Source organism: Pygocentrus nattereri, chromosome 14 (assembly GCF_015220715.1).
Source record: "Pygocentrus nattereri isolate fPygNat1 chromosome 14, fPygNat1.pri, whole genome shotgun sequence".
Taxonomy (NCBI): Eukaryota; Metazoa; Chordata; class Actinopteri; order Characiformes; family Serrasalmidae; genus Pygocentrus; species Pygocentrus nattereri.
This window is the reverse complement of record NC_051224.1, coordinates 11372509-11388578: the sequence shown is the minus strand read 5'-3', so window position 1 is coordinate 11388578 and position 16070 is coordinate 11372509. Positions and strand designations below refer to the sequence as shown.

General features: G+C 39.9%; 1 protein-coding gene across 2 annotated transcripts; it reads left to right on the top strand.

Annotated features, from left to right (window-relative positions):
• Window positions 1-792: 792 nt before the first annotated feature.
• nfe2l1a (nuclear factor, erythroid 2-like 1a) lies at window positions 793-12671 on the top strand. Of its 2 annotated transcripts, XM_017685522.2 has the most exons (6): window positions 793-999; window positions 1790-2459; window positions 7372-7560; window positions 8271-8360; window positions 8462-8605; window positions 10563-12671. In XM_017685522.2, exons 2-6 carry the CDS (start codon window positions 1938-1940, stop codon window positions 11880-11882), a joined length of 2265 nt encoding a protein of 754 aa, XP_017541011.2. In that variant the 5' UTR covers window positions 793-999; window positions 1790-1937; the 3' UTR covers window positions 11883-12671. The 2 variants fall into 2 exon arrangements, with proteins under 2 accessions (XP_017541011.2, XP_017541018.2); XM_017685529.2 differs by lacking the exon at window positions 7372-7560.
• The last annotated feature ends 3399 nt before the right edge of the window (window positions 12672-16070 follow it).

The window sequence follows — 16070 nt, the reverse complement described above, 5'->3', positions numbered from 1 at the left end:
CCACAAACACTGTATCGGCCTCTCCGATAGGTGGCGTTGTGTACACGTTGTGCACTATCAAGAAGTATTCTTAGCAGGAGGAGGACCGGTCAGAATTTAAACAGTGCTGGAAACTGGATGCCCACATAACTAAAATTACCAGTTGCTACCAGATGTGGACTAGTTGACTGCCATGAGTGAAAAGCTACACTAAGGCAGCCTATACGTTCAATGATACGTTCATATAATGAGTTGTTCATTATTTATGACAAACTAGTCCACGGCCTTAGTTTGCCACATTTAAGAGCTCATTCAACAGAGAATCCATAGCCTACTAGGCTATTACTACTACTACTACTACTACTACTAATAATAATAATAATAGTAATAATAATAATAATAATAATCGTATTCATTAATCGTACTTATAATACTTGAAGAGAAGCTTTCATTATTGCATGACATGAATGATCAAGGTCTTTGCCTGACTCGGGACAGCACGTTCATCCCAGGTTTCATAGCCTACTTACTCAGCCAAACATTACAAGTATGAGTTACTGAATGCTGTTTAGACTGGTAAACATGGGTCTAAACTATCCCATGACAGAAAGGGAAAATGTCACACACCATATATACTAAACGTCACGACTGCTGGATGAGTTAGGCTGAGACTCGAGCCACTCCCACTGAATAAAGAAGCGGGGCAAACAAGAACTGTGTGGTAACAAGTCAAATCTCACAGCTGCACTACTCGCTTACAGTCAGGGGTTTTATTGGTCGATGTGTCGGTCAGTCACCTGTAGCGCCTTTAAACAGTCAGAGCGGTGCTGTTTGGCTCTGTAACTCAGCGGCACACCGACCTGTCTGAGTGAATGAAAACCGAAACTGCCATCGCGTCACTTTGGGAGGAGATGTGAGGACTGCCGGGTAGAGCCTCCGCACATAAATGCACAACCGCTACACTCACATCAGTTCGCCTACTACTCACAGAGGAACAAACTTCAGCCGCCCAGTGACGAGGTAAGGAGGGCTGCTTTATTATTATAGGAATATGGACGGTTGTTATATAGCAGTGTGGCGTCAGGCGAGCTGAACTTCCGATCATTTACACAGCAAAGGGTAAAATATACTGATTTATTTCTCACATGGTTTAAGAAGTTAATCGCTTTATTTGCTAAAAACATCTGGCTTTAAATGACTAAATACATAAGGAAACAAATAAATAAAAACTGCATTACATGTCAGTCCTGCGTTGTAGTGTGACTGTCAGTCGTTTTTCTGATGTTATTTTGAAACGTTTGTCCGAGGTTATGAGTCCAGTAACAAACAGTGCCAGAAGCAGCTTGTGATTGTTTTGGTCATCGCAGATCAGCAACCCTGCGGGTCACATGTGAGTTAGGAGGGGAAAGTTCCTGGTGAATAACAGGAATGACACGCCAAGCCCAAAACTGCCATGTTTCTTTCCCCGGGTAACGTTCAGATTACATCATGCGCGGAGGGACAGAATGCGCTGCTACAGTTCACAAACAAACAGAAATAGGTCAGCGGGCGTGACGGCCATCGACAGCTCGCTGTCTTTTGCGGCTCACTGTTGACCAGCCTCTTATCTTCGAGCGTCCGTTTTAAACAACGGATCTAGAAGCTCATTCTGGTACATTCTAAGAGCGAGAAAGTTCAACACGCCACCAAGTGGACCTGGCTGATGTCCAGTTGAGCAATCAGAAAGCGTTACAGGGAGAACAGACGCAGTTTGGCTGTTTATTAGGCCTGTCCTGTGTTACCTATAATGTATTGTTTTATTTTGTTTTAGAACTTTCCAAACACAACATCCTCATCAACTGGACTCAAAACATTAAGAAGTTTTACCTTTATTATTGGAAGTTCCAAATAGACATTATTTGGGCTTAAACCAGCCCACTGACAGAGATCCATCCCCACTGGCTGTTTTTGGAAGTGCCATGCAGTCCCTGAAGAAGTACTTCAGTGAAGGCCTAATTCAGGTGGCCATACTGCTCAGTCTAGCAGGGATAAGGGTGGATGTGGACCCTTATCTCCCTCCTCTCTCTGAGATCATCCAAGGCCAAAGCTCAGCTCTAACCCAAACCCAGTTCCACAACCTCTGGAACTCGCTGGATGGGCACAGTCTCCACCCGAAGAGCTTGGACCTGGACAGGTTCTTCACAACCCGCAGGCTGCTGCGCTGGGTGCGCTCGCTGGACCACCTGCAGGTTCCAGTAGCGCAGCTTGAAACCTGGCTGGTCCACAGGGAGTCTGACAACAGTGTGACAGCGATGCAGGGCCAGGCTGGAGCACTGGAGGGGGCTGATGGGCTGGTGGACATCGAGGACTCAGCCAGCTTGACCATGAGGATGGGAGGTGGAGGGATGTCAGAGTTGGGGTACAACCCAGTCGGGGAGGAGAACCTGGAGGATCTGTCTCGGCTCTCAAGAAGCCAGATGGATAATGAAGACATTAAAGAGGTGGGTTGAATTCACAGGTTGGTGCTAAGGGTGGGCAGATCAATACAGTCTGACATTTTGGTTTTCAATACATAAAAAAATCAGTACCAAATATTTTAAAAAGTATGTTTGTTTAATTAAATTGAACATGTAAATGAACATGTAAAAGAATCAGACGTGAAGAATGCCTCTAAAAGTTCCCTCACACAAAGTGCTGGTTTCAAAGGCTTGCCTGAAGTCTGAGACATTGTTCTGAGATAGGGTTTTGGCTTAAAACATATTATTTTTAACCTATTTATGGCAGAGTGGTATATGCAGGGTGTTCAAAGGCAGTTCCCAAAGAAAATCTGAAAAGTAAGTTTTCTTTAACATCATTAACCTTACATATAATACACATGTAGGTTCACATGTGGTTTTGGATAGTAAATAAAAATATGCAATATTTGTGTTGTAGACCTTGTGACACCTACTTCCTTTCACCACCACTGTAAACAGTCATCAAGTTTCTCTATGATTAACCATTTCACATCAAACCTCTGAATGATTCTGTTGACTTCAACCACTGTATTACACAGAAAGTTAGTAGAATTAGTTCAGTTCCTCTTTTATACCCATACGTTCTTAAAAACACCTTCAGAAGCAATTGAAGAGCACTATTTTGTAATAAGTTGGTGAATTGGCACACAACACTGGAGACTGGATAGTTTAAGACTATTCTAAAGACTTTGTTTTTTTCTTTTTTTTGATGCCTGTTTTTGCCATTATTCGTGTAGAAATCACATTTCTTACTTTCAAGTGCAGAAGACCACCTTCAAAAGTATCAGTATTGGTAAAGGCATTGCTGTTAGCCTTCATATTGGTGTTGCTGTCCCTAGTTACTGGTGCATTTTCACATCTGATTAAAACATTACGCCACACGATTAAATTATATTAAAATACATTCAAACTCATCATTCATGCCATTTTTGTCTGTTAAATTCTCTCAAAACCAGCAAACCAGCACTCATCTGCTTCTGCTTCTAACCCCTGAAAGCTTACCAACAACAGTTCTCTAGTATTGCAAATGTGCTTTACGTTATACAGCAGTTTGATCTAAATGTTTGTAATGCCTCCTACATTACCAGGAAGTAGATTATCTCTGTCCTTTGCCCTGCAGGTTTATTACAGAACAAAGTTAACTGATGACATTATTTTAATCTTATTAACTTTTATATAATAATTTGTAGTCACCATGTGTGATGTAATACACAAAAAGTTGTTAAACAGCCTAAATCACTAAATATAATTGTATTTGACCACAATTTAACTTAATTAAAACCAATTGGCCCTGCAATTGACTTGTCTGTTATCAATTACTGGAGAAGAACACAAGAAACAGGGTAGGCAGTATGTGTAGTAGGGGGTGGACTTTAGGCAATAAGCACTGGATATGTCCCTCTCATGTCCTCTCCGGTCTTGGTCAGATTTCTCCTTGTTACTCAACAGCTGATATTTGTGTGTTATGTTCCGCCAGCTGTAAGAGGCACGCCAGGGGATTCTGGGTAATGTGTCCAACATATGATTTTAGGAATGTTGCCCTGGTCTTGCATACACATGGTCTGTCACACAAACACCACATACATACATACACACACAGTCCAGAAATGGCTTAAAACTACACACAAGAACATGTATAAGAATCACTTTCTATTCACTTCAGTGGCACATATGTTCATAGTATTATTTAATTAAAAAAAGAAAAACGTTTGTGCAACCTCACAGTGTAATGTTTACACAAATTACATAAATGTAGCTTTAGGCCTCAGCTTAATAGGAGTGTGGGAGAGCAACGTTTTGAGTACTGTTATTTTCTCTCAGTGTTGAGGAGGTATGTCGCCACAGAAACATAAAGATAGACAACAGCGCTCTGTCCAGACTGAGGGGACTCAAGTCACTGTCTAAGCTGGCGCTTGCAGTTGGCTTCAAGGCAAAACAACAGGCTGCAGGGGATTTTAAGCGTCTCTTTCTCTTTTCTCTTTCACTTTATGCATCTATGGCAGCTTATGCTCTCATTACCAAGAATTAGGGTCTGATCTGTTTTTCGGTCAATTGATGTATTGACCAATATTGATGTTCCACAGACTTACCGGTATTGATGAAAAGTTTTAGTGACTTGTTTGATATTGTTTAATGGTTTGATGCTTGTATAAAACTGACTAGGTAAAGCTGGGTACAAATCACCATTGAGGTTAAAATAATAAACATATCAAATGTTTCCAAACCTAACTTTATATAATATGTTAGAACACAAAATAAAAAAATCGAATAATAAAGAATAAATAACGAAGAATAAATAATAATAATTCGGAGAATCTTAGTATTGGTTGAGCTCTACCAGGGTTGTCATTTTAAACACACATAGTTACATACATACATAACAGTAGCTTAGTGTCTCAGTCTGTCCAGCATAAAGCACAAAAACATGTTGTTGTTTGGCGTACAAAACACATTCAAGGTCACTGCTCTCATATTGTTCTATACCAATAGTCATTAGTCCTGGCCCTGGAGATCTTCCCTCCAGCAGAGTGTAGTTCCAGCCACAACCTGCTTCACCTGCTCCAGCTAATGAGCTTCTTTGGAATTCCTTCATGGTCTCGATCAGGTGCATTAGGGTAACATAAGGATGGGGAAGAGGGGCAATATGTTAGATGCAGGTTGAAACTAAACTCTACAGGAAAGTGGAGGGTTGTTGGACACTGTCTGATACATTCCTTTCTTTCTGAGCTGAATGAGGTTTTCCATTCTTAGACACAGCTGTCATATTGTCAAGTCCACCCAGTTTCAGTGGTCAAACAGGCTTGCCTGTACATAGCCTACAACACCTATTTCTGGACAGAGGGCCTTGCTTGTTGGTTAGTACTGTATGTAAGTGAGCTAAAAAAAATTCTGCCTCTTTTGAGCTAAATTTACTAGCTGCCAAACCTGTTACTTCGGGAGAACTAATTTGGAGGGAGGGGGAGAGAGAGAGAGAGAGAGAGAACGCACAATGATTATCAGATTGTCGGTCTAATATATATATATATATATATATATATAATGTGAAGAACATATGAAAAGGTTTAGTTGAGTCACATATTACTCTCCTCAATCTCCTTTTGTCTCGATATTGGCTTTAAAAGGGTGCCTGGGTTCACCAGTCAGGCTTGTCATGACCTGTATGGATACAGTTTAATCAGAGGCTTGTTTGCAGCGTGGCTTGCATGACCCTAGCCGGGGCTGTTTTGCAACCTGAGTAGACATCACTGGACATTACATGTGCACATTCACTTTCGCAATGCTTGTTTACCAGCTGCTGATTATGTGACTGGCACACACACAAGACCCCTGCTGACCCTTTAGTAGACTCTAATCTTCAAGAGCCACACAAAGCAAAGACTGCTCTTAATCACTTTTTCAGAAAGATGCCCCAGTGAGACCAAAGTTTAACCTTGAACTTTCCAGTTCATTGCTACAAAGGCCCAGACACAAGAGACAGGAGCATCTTTATTTATCAAAAAGAGGAATTCTATCACAGTTTATGAAGGTTCAGTCTGGGACAGTAAGCTATAGGTTTAGGCCATGGTAATGTGGCTACTGTTCTCTCTCTGCTGACCCACTGATCTCGGACTTGCAAATTCAGTGGATTATTTTGAACTACAGATGGAAATGCGCCTTTGAATCTAATTATAGTAGTGAAGGCAGACAGACAACCAGTTGCTTTCACTAAGTCCTTTCCAGAGCACATAAAGGTTAAGTTTATATATAGACAATGGCTGTCTGTGTTAGTGATCCTATGAAGAGGTACAGAAAAAATGAACAGAACAGAACAGGTGGTTGTGTAGTGTAGTGTAGTGGTTAACACCTCTGCCTTCTATGCTGTAGACTGGGGTTCAATCCCCACCTGGGTAAGCACCCTACACTACACCAATAAGAGTCCTTGGGCAAGACTCCTAACACCGCCTTCACCTACCTGTGTAAAATGATCCAATTGTAAGTCGCTCTGGATAAGAGCATCAGCCAAATGCCGTAAATGTAAAAACTTGATAATTCAAGTAGTCTAGTACTTGACTGACAGATTTTGGCACTTTGATTAGTTTTAAGACTGTAAATAAAGCCATTAAGTTGTTCTTTTTAAAAGACATGAATTCCTGTTTGAATTCCACTTTATTTTTCATCTTAAAATTAATACGGTCCCTCGATATGGAGGGCTTATTTGATATAATTGATTGTGTACATCTTAGCAATAGCCTGGAAAGTAGGGGAGGGCAATATGGCAAATATATCACGATACTTCAAGACTTTTTTACGATACATGATATGCATCAGAATATTTAGTTTTTCTGAGATTGTTGTTGGAACAACAAACAATAATCCACAATAAATTGGAACACACAAACTAGAACCTCTTGTGCCACATATAAAATACTGTAATAATCATAACAATTAGTGATTTTTATTGAGTTTTACAAATGGTACTGCACTAAATGCAAGTACACATGCCAAATTATTCTCTCTTTGTATTGAAACATAGTTGCTCAGTGTTCTTTAAATACTAACGATATGCACAATATGCTGAGAAAAGAATGCTGTGGCATAATTTATCACGATAACAGTATAACATCATCATATAGCCCACTCTAACTGGAAAGCCTAGTCTAAATCACCCATGAAGCATATTAAACAATCTGTATTGTTGTCAGAGGTTTTATTTGTAAAGGCTGGTCAATTTCTACTACCAGTGTCAAATATAAATTGAAATATAAAATTAAATACAAAGGCAATTGACACTTCTGTTATCTTGTGTGTTGTAATACATTGTGAATATGTATAATATATAAGCAATTTAGAATGTGCAGTGGAAATGCAAAATTAAGATACAATAGTGAAGTTGTGATCTTGTCCCCCTCCCCCCTAGGAAACAGATGAAATGCCCCTGTGGCAACAAGAACCTAACCATAATGTCCATCAGCAGCAACTGCCTCAAGAACAAAACCAACACTTTGGTCAGTTTAATGAAGACGAGGATGAATTCATGGTGGATAGCTGGAGGAATGCAAATCCATTTCATAACCCCATGGGCAACATCCTGGGGGAAGATGTCCAGGTATTAAAATAATTTGCCCTACTGTGTTCTGACAGACAGTAATGGATACCCTTGATGGATGTCCATGCAAAAGCTTAATAAGGTGCTTTCACACAAGCACAGCTTAGGTGGACATGTTCTTGCAAAAGAAAAATGAGCCATCCCAACAGGACAGGGAAATTTCCCTGTCTCGGACAGCCAAACCGTTGGCAGCTGACTGAGGGTTACGTTTCACATGAAAAGAACCACCCTATTTTCCAGCACAAGCATGTTTATGACTACAGCACTTGCTGTGTTTAAAGGAGCACCCCTCCTGTAGACATTTCTTCTTTTACAGCTTCTGCTTCATTTTAATTAATGATTATTATTTTAACTAATATTTTATCTTCAGCTTGGCTACAACATTTAAACAGTATCTTTAGATTCCAAAAGCATCCACAACAGATACAAATTAGTTTGTCCTGTATTCTAATATAGCTAAAACGCCAAAATGATTGACTACAGCTGAATGACTACAGTTAATTTGCTAGCCATCTCAGCATGTAAGTATAACATTCTTATAAGCTTGGTTTTTGAAACCCTCTCCAACAATTGACTGACATTAAGGCTAATCAGGCCTGTTTGTCCGTCCCAATGTTGTCTTTCTACATTCCATAAAAGCACAAGCCTGAGGCTTGATTCTGGCCTTGGCGACTAGTGTTTTCCTCATACTTCTTTTTCCCCTCTACCAGTTTGCAGGTTTAGAAGAAGATACCTCATTCTCTATCGAGGAGTGTTTGCAACTATTGGAGTCAAATTTGCCCCTAAGAGAGCAGCAACATGTAAGTTGCCTATTTATAAACTCCTGTTATTGACTGTTCTGACATGTTCTAAAAACTTGCACAATTGTCAGTGGTATGATTGTACCTATGTACTTCCTCAGTTGGGAGATGCTGATGTAAAGAGAGTGGAGGAAGACCCACTGCAATACCAAAGGCCTCTTCTCTCCCCACTGCTCCCTCAAGATGAGCCCTTGCTGGACCTAGAACAACAGTGGCAAGATGTTTTGGCTATTATGGATCCAGAGGTAATCATTATTTCTTTCTTCCTCAGTAAAGTGTTTTTATAGAACTTTGAATTCCTTAGAAGATTTTCTTGCTTCTAATATTAAAAATGTAGCATTTTTTAAATAAAAAACTAATCAATTAAATACCATGCAGGTTTCTATACACACTGCTCAAAAATAAGGGGAACACTCTAACACATCCTAGATCTGAATGAATGAAATATTCTCATTGAATACTTTGTTCTGTACAAAGTTGAATGTGCTGACAACAAAATCACACAAAAATCATCATTGGAAATCAAATTTATTAACCAAATGGAGGCCTGGATTTGGAGTCACACACAAATTTAAAGTGGAAAAACACACTACAGGCTGATCCAACTTTGATGTTAAGTCCTTAAAACAAGTCAAAATGAGGCTCAGTATTGTGTATGGCCTCCACGTGCCTGTATAACACCTGGGCATGCTCCTGATGAGGTGGCGGATGGTCTCCTGAGGGATCTCCTCCAAGACTTGGACTTAAGCATCTGCCAACTCCTGGACAGTCTGTGGTGCAAAGTGGCGTTGGTGGATGGAGTGAGACATGATGTCCCAGATGTGCCCAATCGGATTCAGGTCTGGGGAACGGGCGGGCCAGTCCATAGCTTCAATGCCTTCATCTTGCAGGAACTGCTGACACACTCCAGCCACATGAGGTCTAGCATTGTCCTGCATTAGGAGGAACCCAGGGCCAACCACACCAGCATATGTTCTCACAAGGGGTATGAGGATCTCATCTCGGTACCTAATGGCAGTCAGGCTACCTCTGGCGAGCACATGGAGGGCTGTGTGGCCCTCCAAAGAAATGCCACCCCACACCATTACTGACCCACTGCCAAACCGGTCATGCTGAAGGATGTTGCAGGCAGCAGATCACTCTCAATGGCATCTCCAGACTCTGTCACGTCTGTCACATGTGCTCAGTGTGAACCTGCTTTCATCTGTGAAGAGCACAGGGTGCCAGTGGCGAATTTGCCAATCCTGGTGTTCTCTGGCAAATGCCAAGCGTCCTGCACGGTGTTGGGCTGTGAGCACAACCCCCATCTGTGGACGTTGGGCCCTCATACCATCCTCATGGAGTCGGTTTCTAACCTTTTGTGCATACACATGCACATTTATGGCCTGCTGGAGGTCATTTTGCAGGGCTCTGGCAGTGCTCCTCCTGTTCCTCCTTGCACAAAGGCAGAGGTAGCGGTCCTTCTGCTGGGTTGTTGCCCTCCTACGGCCTGCTCCACGTCTCCTGGTGTACTGGCCTGTCTCCTGGTAGTGCCTCCAGCCTCTGGACACTACGCTGACAGACACAGCAAACCTTCTTGCCACAGCTCGCATTGATGTGCCATCCTGGATGAGCTGCACTACCTGAGCCACTTGTGTGGGTTGTAGAGTCCGTCTCCTGCTACCTCATGAGTGTGAAAGCACCACCAACATTCAAAAGTGACCAAAACATCAGCCAGAATGCAGAAAGGTACTAAGAAGTGGTCTGTGGTCCCCACCTGCAGAACCACTCCTTTATTGAGTGTGTCTTGCTAATTGCTAATAATTTCCACCTGTTGTCTATTCCATTTGCACAACAGCATGTGAAATTGATTGTCAATCAGTGTGGCTTCCTAAGTGGACAGCTTGATTTCACAGAAGTTTGATTTACTTGGAGCTATATTGTGTTGTTTAAGCGTTCCCTTTATTTTTTTGAGCAGTGTAGCTTTACGTTCAAAACTAGGAGTGTTACACTCCAGTCCTGGATAGCCACAGTCCTGCATATAGTATAGCATTTTCCCTTATTATACGCACCTCCCTCAACCTATTAGCTAATAAAGGGTGCTACCTCAGGGACAGTACTAAATGTGGCTCTCTCCAAGCTTGGGGTTTGACCTTTTATAACTATATAGGCAGTTTTACTAAAACTGGATCCCCTTTAAAGTATAACTTCAACTTTTTGCAGGACATGGATGTGGATGATTCTCATTTCACTGTTGGAGGAAGAGCAAGTGAAACAGGACATATGGACAATCCTATCCACCAGGATACTAGCCGTCACCAAACAGACTTGCTAAGATGCAGCCAGATCTCATCTGCAAGCAGAGACATCAGCAAAGAAGACAGCCATCAATCCAACCATAACCAGAACATTTCAAATGCCTCTTCCAACATAGATTTTCATTTGAATGACTCTGACATCATAGATTTCCTTCTCTCTTCTGCAACAGATAGCTCTGCTAACAACAGTCAGAATTCAAATGGATCCTCTATGGAGGAACAGGACCTGCCAAGTCTTTTTGGTCCTCACCTGGAAGAAGACATGTTTGAAGAGATCAGTTTGCTGGATCTAGCTCTGGAGAATGAATTTAGCCAGTCACAGGTTTCCCAGAATGTAGAACAGGACCATACAGACTCTGACTCTGGACTATCTCTGGACTTCAGCCAAAGTCCTTCTTCCCCATGTAGATCTGAATCTTCATGTTCCTCTTCATCATCCTCTTGTTCTTCATCATCCATGTCATCCACAGAGTCAGCTCCAGAGGAGGGGGCTATAGGATACACCCCCATCAAAGAGGAACTCACTGATGAAGAAGATGAAGGAGCTGTTGGTGGTTACAACCCAGAGCAACATAAGATGTGCCACACAAATTACCGGCAGCTCAGTCAGTTCCAACATTTACCCTGGCTTGAACACATCGGCCATAATCACACCTACAATCAGCCCCAATGTATCAGTCAAAGAAAGTTCCCCAAACAGCATTCAAATGAGTCTCTGGAGCATGACGTCCAGAACAAGCTTTCTAGTAGAGATGAGAAGCAAGCACGTGCCATGAAAATTCCATTTTCCAATGACCACATAATTAACTTGCCTGTGGAGGAGTTCAATGAGCTACTGGCTAAGCACCGCCTAAGTGAGGATCAGCTCACACTGATCAGAGACATTCGGAGGAGAGGCAAAAACAAGATGGCAGCGCAAAACTGTCGGCGTAGAAAGCTAGACATCTTACTGGGCCTGGAGCATAACGTTAATGGCTTGCGACGTCACCGCGCCAGACTACTCCGAGAAAAGTCTGAAGTTTCACGCTCAGTCAGAGAAATGAAGCAACGCCTTAATGACCTCTACCAAGAAGTGTACAGTCTACTCAGGGAAGAGCAAGGGATGTTCTGCTCAGTCAATGACTTTGTGATGCAACAGGGCAACAGTAGCCACATGTCATTCCCCACACACTGCAGTTCACAATCCAGACGGAAGTCTGGAAAGAGGCAGAAAGAGAAGGAGTGAGGAGGATGGATAACCAATAGTCATTAATTATTCATTTCTGCAGGCCAGACAATGTTTTTTTAAAATATTAAGGGGAAAACTCTCCATCACAGTGGAGTCCAGAGGTTTGCTGTAATTTAGTGGGGGAGTTTATTTACTCCAAAGGTTTGCTGTAATTTAGTGGGGAAAAAACACTCAAGACACGAGTTTTGTGAAAAAATGGCCAGACGTTTTATGCGGCCCTGGTGATAAGGAAGGCAACTGTCAGCATTAACAGTTGTGTGGTTTTAAAGAAGGCAGTTTGTGAAGGTACAAGAGATCTTAAGTGCGACTTTACCACAGAGCTGGTAAAATTATTGGCTAACTCAATAGTGTTAAAATTAAACAAAAGCCAATGAAAAGGAGAGACTCCACATCCCTGTGTTAGAAGAACAGGAATGGAAGCCAAATTGAAAAAGGAAGTGCTTTTCCAGCAAGAGAAGTTGCAAAATCAGTATTCTAGTGTTATGATTGAAACATACAATACCTTACAGTAATGTGTGCCTCAGTTCACAAGACATGATTGTTATGCACTGTATTTTAATCAGTTACAAGACACTACACCTTTTACCTGAATAACACACAAATAGGGCCAGACTGATACATCTGTTGGGGGCATCAGATAATGCACCAATATTTAGTGGTTCATTTAGTAATAGGCACTTGTGATGTGAGGAAAACTTATATTATTGAGCTAACCCAGGTGATAGCCACATCCTGCTCAGTTCTATTACAGCAATATTTTATTAGTTTGAATATGTAAATCTGGGGGAAAAAACTGCATTAAAAAATTCAAACCTAACTATCATGAAGATTTTATTAACAAAAAGCTTTCTAAGACTAATGATATGAGGTATGAGAGCTAAACAACAAAAAACAGCAAAAATGCTAAGAATTCTGGGAAGCCCCCTTGCTCCAATATTTTTGGCTTCAGTTGACAACTTACAACAAAAACTTTGATTTTTGTTTAATTCTCAAATATATACAATTGATAATGATACTGCTCTCAGAATTGTAGCACCTTAAAACTGACATCATTATCAGTCACAGAATTTTAATAATTTGTTACTTCTAGCACCTGTTGTATGATTTACAATATATATATATATATATATATATATATATATATATATATATATATATATATATATATATATACATACATATATATATATATATATATATACATACATATATATATATATATATATATATATATATATATATATATATAGTAAATCATATATATATACTCACTGTATCATATATATGTCACTGTTTAAGCTATCAGAGTTCTGGTTATCAGGGAAATTTACTGTAATGATTTTTTTTACTTTCTTCGACATTGTTTAAGAAGCTGTCTTTAACAGTGAAACCTATAAACTTGTGTTTTCGCAATGCAAAACATTTTTATAATGCCACATTTTCATATTTGTAAATATGAATTCTTGATGACAAGCTGGAATTTGTTTCCTTGTTTCCTTTGTTTAATTAAAGATATTTATTGTCCTACATCTGTGTATTGACTACTACTAAATGCTGCAGTACATGTCCCAATATTTTCTTATAGAGGGACAAGTGAAAAATAATCACCCTGAAGGGAACCAGTCATGCCGTCAAGTAGTTGCAATCAATCATCCAGCACCCTGTATAAGCATTAGAGGTAAAAATCATGTAAAGAGCCATGTTATCTGGAAAAATGAACAAATGTCTTTACATCTAGGCAGTCAATACGCTACCGGGAGTGGTTTGTGAGAGTGTGGCAAACAAAGCCAGTGTTTATCACACATTGCTGAAAGATTATGAAAGAGATCAAAAAGTTCCTGATTGTTATCAATAACCTGAACGCTGATGGGGCACAACAGTAGATGTACTGAGAAACATTATTATGTGTTCAAGACACTTTAAGCCAAATGACTTCAAGAAAGAATCTTATATTCTAGTCCTGGAGGGTTCAGCACATTTTGGTCATTACTTGTTCAAACCTGGTTCAATTAATCTGTTCAAAAGGGTTAGTTTGTGTGTTTAAGCATGGAAAGCACCAACCTATCCTGGACACTGGACCTCTAGGACTGGAAGTAAAAATCCCTGGTTTAAAGTTTGGCATTAAATCTAGACAGGAACAAAAACTGTCTTTAAATGGACCAGTGGTCAAACAATAGCAACATTGTAGAGGTAGGCTTTAGAGGAGATGTATACAAATCTGGTCCTGGATGGCCAGAATTTTGGTAATTTACCTGTTAATACACACTTGATTCCTCTTGTATGTCGATTGCCAGGTTTAGTAGCTGTGTTTGAGAAATGCAGTTACCAACATGTGGACACTGGCCCTCCAGGACTGGAGTTGTTCCCCACCCCTCCTTTAGAGAGTAGCCTACTGTCAATATTGCACAGGCTGTTGAGTTGGATTTTTTTTATTCTACAATTGGCATCAAATCCAGGTTGGAGGTAGCTCTGCCAAACGTGTGAACTATTGGAAAGTGCTTGATTGATAACATTACAAAATGTTTATCTCTGCAAAGTAACTACAAAACGCTGAGACAAATTTGTTTTGCATTTACAAGCTGACATCATAGACACCTGTGTGCGTTTCTCTCATAAGTTGGGTCTGTTCTGTCTCATCTCTCGCTCTTCTTCCAATTTTCAACTTGCTCATTTCTAATTTGAACTTGTTTCAGTTTTCCTTGTTTTTTTCCTGAAATGGCTTTTAGGTAAAAGACTGGTTTTTCAAATCTCTGGCATGATAGAACTTAAAATTATCCCATTTAGTTCACCTGCTAAAGGTAGCTGAGTAAAAATAACTTACAAACATAATGTTCTTTATTATGTTTGCAATCTTGCTATAATCTAATAAAAACAGACAACATTTAACAAAAACATGGATTTATTTTTGTTTTTTTTGTAAAAAAAAAAAAAAAAAAAAAAAACTACCCTCAGAAACAATGACAAACATGCTTCACAAAGATAGAAAGCATCTAAAAAGAAGAAAGAGACAGACGTATGATTATGGTGTCATGTAACTTGATGAAAGCACACAAAACTGAAGCACCTCAAAAGCAGACAAACAGAAAAGATGGAGCACCACTATAAGCACTATAGTCTTGAGCAGGCTACTCTCAAAGCAAACAGTAAGGAAATTAACTCACCAACCTGTTTAAGAAGCTGTTTAGCATTTTTAAAGTAACAAGATCGATGTGTTGTTGACATCTTGTCTCCTGTAAAGCTAAAACCTAAGTTACTGAAGTTGACACATTAGTATGTTTTCCAGAAGTTGACTCCAGTGTCAACATTTAACAAATAAGCCTTGAAGCATTTAGCTCAAATCAGTCCATTTCTGAAAAGTGTTGTAAAGAGTGCAGTACATTCTGCTTAAATCACTGAGGACAACCTGAACATGTGTTTTCTCCAGATGGAAAACAGAATTCTGAAATAGAAATGGTGCCCTTACTTGAATCTAGACACCTAAAAGAAAGTAACTGTCAATTGTAAAATCTCTCTGCTGCCCATTTAACAAATAGAAATCACAATACGATTACGAGGAAAAGTAGTTTCCAACATGATTATGGGAAAAGTAGTTTCCAATGCTCCAAAGATCTATAACCTTAAATGTATTGATGAAATCCCAATGTGTGCATATATGATTAGCAGCCTTTTAAGCTTTGAAATGCAGCTAAAACAAGACAAAAATTCTACTGAAAATTCTACTACCCTTTTTTTGTTAGTCCATAGAACAGCTTGGAACAGTACACCAAGAGAAACTGATTAAACAAATGCTCAACATACTTCTGAGTGCTTCCTGACTGAAACTTTGTCATGTCTTATTAAGTTATGCTAAAGTAACTAAGGCTTTTTTCACTATACAGTTAGACACATTAGAACAAAGGCCATCACTATGTTTAAACAAAAGATTTCTCAAACAGACTTCAGATTACGCTGGAACATCTCTGGTCAAATATTGCATTTGTGATATTTGATCCTATGAGTGTTTGTACGAACAGCTTCAAACTCTCTTTGGTGATTCAGCTGCTTCTCTATGCCTCATACAACTGAATCATTCTTGTAAAAAGTACTCCAATAAGATCTCTAAATAGCACAAATTCAACATAAAGCATATATGTATATATCTATGTATAAAAACAGTTGGAACAGCTCAAGTGACAAACCAGACAA

Coding starts and splice junctions, on each gene's coding strand:
- nfe2l1a (XM_017685522.2), top strand. CDS start 1,938: ATGCAGTCCCTGAAGAAGTACTTCAGTGAAGGCCTAATTCAGGTGGCC. Junction 7,561..8,270: donor TCCTGGGGGAAGATGTCCAG/GTATTAAAATAA, acceptor CCCCTCTACCAG/TTTGCAGGTTTAGAAGAAGA. Junction 8,606..10,562: donor TGGCTATTATGGATCCAGAG/GTAATCATTATT, acceptor AACTTTTTGCAG/GACATGGATGTGGATGATTC.